The sequence below is a fragment of the Aureococcus anophagefferens genome, assembly GCF_000186865.1.
Source record: "Aureococcus anophagefferens unplaced genomic scaffold AURANscaffold_14, whole genome shotgun sequence".
In the NCBI taxonomy this organism is placed as follows: Eukaryota; class Pelagophyceae; order Pelagomonadales; family Pelagomonadaceae; genus Aureococcus; species Aureococcus anophagefferens.
In genome coordinates, this window is record NW_008705574.1 from 423,209 (window position 1) to 429,208 (window position 6,000).

At 72.8% G+C, this 6,000-nt stretch overlaps 2 protein-coding genes across 2 annotated transcripts; both read left to right on the forward strand.

The window, feature by feature from the left end:
• Positions 1-2,840: 2,840 nt before the first annotated feature.
• Positions 2,841-3,413, forward strand: AURANDRAFT_28859 (hypothetical protein; the record flags this gene model as incomplete). The annotated part of the gene is made up of 1 exon (XM_009040208.1): positions 2,841-3,413. A coding segment is annotated over one exon (573 nt), but the record flags the coding sequence as incomplete, so codon positions are not given.
• A 164-nt stretch (positions 3,414-3,577) lies between these two features.
• On the forward strand, positions 3,578-4,237 carry AURANDRAFT_28837 (hypothetical protein; the record flags this gene model as incomplete). Its single annotated transcript, XM_009040209.1, has 1 exon — positions 3,578-4,237. A coding segment is annotated over one exon (660 nt), but the record flags the coding sequence as incomplete, so codon positions are not given.
• Positions 4,238-6,000: the final 1,763 nt, after the last annotated feature.

The window sequence follows — 6,000 nt, forward strand, 5'->3', positions numbered from 1 at the left end:
GACCTTGAAGGTCGGCGCGAAGGCCGGCGGCGGCGCGGCCCAGCCGACGAAGACGCGCTTCGCCGCCATCTCGACGCTGAGCTCGTCGTCCGCGGGCCGGAACGTCGCCGCGGTTCGCTTCGCCGCGGGCGACGCGGTCGGGGACCGGAGCGCGTCCGTGGACCCGCGCAGGACGCGGTAGTTCAGATCGCCGACGAACATGGCGTAGTCGACCTGGGCGCTGACGTCGAGCTTCGACGAGTAGGCGCCGCCGAGCTTGGACCGGCACCCGCCGAGGATCTCGGCGACGTCCGCGTCGCGGCGGAGCGCCTTGCCCTCGTGCGCGGCGAGGTGGGCGTTGAAGAAGGCCAGCGTCGTCGCGCCCTTGCCGTTGAGGGCAAAGGCGCAGACCATGCCCCCCTTGTTGTGGTAGACGTGGCCGAGGCCCGTGTTCTCGCCCGCGCCGCGCTTGCATGAGACGCCGCCCGCGAGCGCCCGGCGGCAGAGCACGACGAGGCGCATCTCGCCGCGGCGGCCGTCGGCGACGACCTCGTGGCCCGGCAGGAGCTCGGCGAGGCGCTTGGCGACGTCGCGGCGGACGCCGACGGCGTCCCCCGTCGTCGGCGACGGCGGCAGGTCCCACGAGTCCGCCGGCCCGTCGCCCCGCGGCTCCTCGCGGCCGGAGCCTTCGTCCTCGACCGTCGCGTCGCTCTCGTCGCCGTCGTCGTCGAACGGCTTCTCCTGCGGCTTCGCGTGCTTCTGGAAGAGCCCGCCGAACGTCGATTCCTGCAGCCCGGCGGCGACGACGTCCCAGTCCTCGCGCGCGTCCGGCAGGAGCTTGTCCAGCGGGTCGAGGGGCGCGTTGCCGCAGTTGGCGCTCAGCAGGCAGATCGACAGCGGCCGCGCGTTTCCCCCGCGCGTCGCGGAGACGCGCACCGCGGCGCCCTTTGGGAACCCCTTGGCGCTGTGGCCGAGCGGATCGAGGGGCACCCAGACCGCGGACCCGTCCCGCGGCAGCGCGCCGACGGCGAAGAGGCACTGCCCCAGGGCGTCGTCCTTCGAGTAGCGGTCCTTGTCGTAGAGGCGGAGCCGCGCCGCCGGCCCGCGCGCGAGCAGATGCTCGAGGTCCCGGGGGTCGCCGGCCCCGGGGGCCAGCCCCGCGGGCGCGTCGAAGTCGACGGCGTGGTCCCAGGTCGGCTGCAGCGTCTTCCAGGCGACGGCCGTGCGCCCGACCTCGTCGAAGCCCGAGCCGCCCTTGCCCGGCCCGCCCTCGTCCTCCACTTCGACGACCGCGAACGGGTCCGACGTCCCGCCCGCGTCCGCCGCCGGCAGGTGCCTCGCGCCGTGGACCGTGAGCGTCCAGGCCGCGTCCGGCCCCGCCGCGGCGGGGCGGAAGGCGGCGGCGCAGAAGAGGTCGCCCTTGGCGTTCTTGCAGTCGGCGGTCTTCGCCACGGGCCGCCACGCGAACGGCGCGGCCCCGGACCGCGGCACGGCGAATTTCACGGCGCCCATGGACTCGTCGTCCGTGACGAGGTCGCGGTCAACGATCCGCAGCTCGACGTTCGCGTCGCCGTTCCCGGGGACCCAGGCCTGGAACGCCTCGCCCCACTCGGGATCGAGGTTCTTCGGCGCGACGGCCGTTTTTCCGACGACGGTCCCGTCGACGACGACGACGACGTAGGGGTCCGACCGGCGGCGGCTCGCCAGGAGGCTCCAGTCCTTGGCGACGAGAGAGCGGGCTCTCACGACGTGCACGCGGAGCGTGGACATAACGTCGGCGGTTTTGCGGTTTTCGGGGTGGCGTCGATGCGAGCGGCGTGGTGATGGCCGCGACGGTCTTGCGGGCGCGGGGGGTGCACTTCGGGGGACCGGGCCGTCGACGCGCGACGACGCCTCGTGCCGGCAACAGTGGCGACGCTTGTGAGAGCGCTTGCGTCGGGCTTGCGAGCTCGCGAGGACGGCCGCGGGACGACGCTCTCACCACAGCCAGTGGCAGCGGCTTGGCGGGCGCCGTCGAGCCGGGCCGGCGCCGGACGAGACCGCGTCGCCGGCGCCGGAGGACCGCCCCGCCTGGTCGGCGCCGCGCGCGCACCTCGTCGGTCACGACTCGACGATGGCCGTCCAGGACGCGTCGATCAACGCCGAGGACCTCGAGACGTCCATGCACGTGCTCGGGAACGCGCACGCGCCCGTGGGCCCCGGCGAGCACCACGACGGCGGCGCGCGCGAGTACGTGGACCAGCCCTGCTGCACGAACTGCCTCATCTCGACGGCGCTCGCGGTCATTTTGTGCCGGAAGCGGTGCGACCCCGGCCGCGTCGTCTCCGAGTTCGCGTTCTTCCCGCCGGACCCGCCGACCTACGCGCTGGGCAAGGGCGACGGCGACGCGCCGCCGACGGTCGCGCAGCCCGGCGTGAGCTCGCTGCGCTTCAACTACCGCGAGCTCGACGGCGACCCGCACTTCGCGCGGTTTCGGACCCTCGACGGCGCGCACGGCCGGCCGTCGTGCCGGCTGCTCTTCACGCGGCGCAAGCAGCGCATCCCCTGCTTCTTCTTCGAGCGGCCGGGCGCGTCGCTCTGCGTGCTCTACTTGCACGCGAACGCGACGGACTGCGGCGCGATGCTCCCGACCGTGTGGAAACCAAATCTTCAACCCGACTTCAATGTGCGCGTAGTCGAATGTTTTGACACGAGCATTTCCGCTGTGCTTCGAGAACTCGATGGGAGCAATCGATTCATCCAAAAATCAGCCGAATCGACGTCGATTTGACCGAGCTAGAGAATTTCAAAGTTTGGTCGGGACGTCCCAGCTCACTGGTTGATTTGCACACAGGCTGCCGACGTACTCCGCGTTCGGCCGGCGGCTCCGGGTCCACGTGCTCGCCGTGGAGTACAACGGCTACGGCGGCGCCGACGGGTCGGCGACGGTGCGCGACGTCGAGGCCGACGCGGCCGCGGGCTACGACGAGGCCCTGCGCCTCGGCTTCGCGCCCGACCGCGTCGTGCTCTACGGCCAGTCCGTGGGCTCCGGGCCGGCCTGCTGGCTCGCGTCGCGCAAGCCCGTCGCCGGCGTCGTGCTCCACAGCCCCATCGCGTCGGGCATCCGCGCGCTCGCGGGCGGCGGCGCGTGCAGCCCCGTCCACGTCTACGCGTGCCTCGACCCCTTCAACAACCTGCGCGAGGTCGCGAAGATCGACGCGCCCGTCTTCGTCATCCACGGCACGGCCGACGAGGAGATCCCCTGCGCCCACGGCCGCATGCTCGCGGACAGGGCGAAGATCTCCCACGCGCCCTACTGGGTCGAGGGCGCGGGCCACAACAACCTCCTCGAAATCGCCCACGAGGACTACTTCCTCCGCCTCGCCGACTTCCTCGCGACGATCCCCCAGGACGACCCGCCGGGGCCGCCGCGACCCGAGACGATGAGCGCGTAACTCGGGGTGCAACCTAGCGGCAACTTTGGTTCAATTTTGACTCGTCGACAGGGCCTTGCTCGACACCTTGCTCGTCGCCGTGCTCGGGCCCGCCGGCCGCTGCGCGCGCGCGCCCACCGACCGCGACCGCGCCGCTCGCCGCGCTTACGCCGCGCCAACGAGCCATGTCGAGCGTCTACCACGTCGAGCCGCCGACGCGCGGCAAGGTCATCTTCCACACGACGTACGGCGCCATCGACGTGGAGCTCTGGTCCAAGGAGGCGCCGCGCGCCTGCCGCAACTTCGTGCAGCTGGCGCTCGAGGGCTACTACGACCGCACGTGCTTCCACCGCGTCATCCCGGGCTTCATGGCCCAGGGCGGCGACCCGACGGGCACGGGCGAGGGCGGCGACAGCGTCTGGGGCAAGCCGTTCCGCGACGAGACGCACGCGCGGATCCGCTTCAACCACCGGGGCCAGCTGGCCATGGCCAACGAGAACCGGCCGGACACGAACCGGGCCCAGTTCTTCTTCACGCTCGACGCGTGCTCCTGGCTCGACGGCAAGCACACGATCTTCGGCACCGTCGCGGGCAACACGGTCTTCAACCTGCTGCGCATGGGCGAGGCGGAGATCGGCGACGGCGACCGGCCGACGGAGGTCATCGAACTGAAGACCGTGGAGGTGCTCGACAACCCCTTCGACGACGTCGTGCCCCGCGACCTCGCCAAGGGCGAGCGCGAGGCGAAGGAGAAGGCCGAGGCGGCGCGGAAGGCGGCGAAGAAGGCGGCCTCCGTGAAGAATCTGGGCCTGCTGAGCTTCGGCGAGGAGCAGGAGGCCCAGGACGTCGTGCCGGCGCCCAAGGCCCGGGCCGCCGCGCCCGCGGAGCCCGCGGCGCCGCTCAAAGCCGTCGGCGTCCGCGGCGCGGGAGCGCCCGAGTCGTCGGACAGCTCGGAAAGCGACTCCGACGACGGCGGCGCGGCGCCGGCGCCGGCCGAGGGCGCGCTCAAGGCGGCGCTGTCGTCGCGCGCGGAGCGCCGCGGCGACGCGGACGCGAAGGACTTCGCGGCGAAGATGCGCGACCGGCTGCGGCAGCGCGCGGGCAAGGTCGCCGCGCGGGAGAAGCGCGACGCCGCCGCGGCGTCGAAGCGCCGGCGCGACGCCGTCGACGAGGACGGCGAGTTCGCGGGCGTCGACGACGACTTCGGCGGCGGCGACGCGCGGAAATTGCGCGAGGCCAAGGACGCGGCCAAGGCCGAGCGGAAGCGGCTCCGCGCGAAGGAGGCCAAGGACGACAAGCTCCGCGAGGCCAAGGCGGCCAAGGACGCGGCGCTCGTGCGGTCGTCCCTGCCCGCGCCAACGCGCCTCACGGCCGACGCGAAGCGCGCCGACGCGGCCCAGGAGAAGAACGACATGCTCACGCCGTTCGAGGCGCTGCGCCAGAAAAACAAGCGCCGCGCGAAGACGACCAAGGGCCGCGAGTCGGACACGCTCGCGCGGCTCGCCGCGTTCTCGTCGTCGCTGAAGACGTCGAAGAGCGACCGCGCGGACGCCGACGCGCCGCCGGCCGCGCCCGCGATGGACTGGCTCGACGGCGACGACGACGACGACGACGACGCGGACTGGTTCGCGGGCAAGCTCAAGTTCCGCAAGCACACCGACGACCTCTTCCGCACGGGGGGCGACGGCCGGAGCGCCGACGACTACCTCACGCTCGACCCCAGGGAGAAGCCGAAATCGTACCCGGGCACGACGAACAGCCGCTACGACCGGCCCCACAAGTAATCTTAGCCGACTACGACCGGCGGCGGCGCGACGTCGCCGGCTCGCGCCAGTCGTTGCCGGTGAAGATGCTCGTGATGAGGCCCATCACCGTGGGGTCCTCGGTGATCTTCGCCCGCGCGACGGCCTCGGTCTCGAAGGCCGCCTGGACCGCGCCCGGCGTCGGCGTCGCGCCGGCCGGGAGCGGCCCGAGGAAGGCCTCGCACGTCGCGGGGACGTGCTCGAACTCGGAGATGGCGCACTGGCTGAGCCAGACGCGGCGCTCCCTGGCGATCGAGGGCGTCGGGTCCACGATGGCGACGCGGCCCTTGGCGAGCGCGGTGAGCCACTCGGGCAGGCCCGGGCCGTTCTTCCCGGAGAAGCCGACGCCCATGAAGACGATGTCGACCTCGTGCTCGGCCTCGGAGAAGTTCGCGCCGAAGACGCGGCGCAGGTAGGCCGACGCGGCCGGCGCGTGGCGCGACGTCTCCGCGCGCGCGACGACCGTGTCCTCCGGGATCGTGCCTACGGACGACGGGGTCGGGTTTCGCGCCGGTGGGGGGGGACGCTGCGCGGCACCGTGGAAGTGGAACGCCACGGGCCACGTGACGTTCAGGCTCACGAACGCCCAGCGCAGGCGCGCGGCCGCGAGAGCCAGCGAACAATCGACGCCGAGCGCCTCGTCGACGTCGTCGCTCGTGCCCAAAAAGTAGTTGCCGCGCAAAAATCGCGACTGCGCGCCGGCGCCCGTGATGACCAGGACGCGGCGGCCCTCGAGCGCGGCGCCGTCGCCGGAGTCGACGGGCGCGCCGCGGAGCGCCGCCTCGACGCGGTCGCCGACGCGCTGC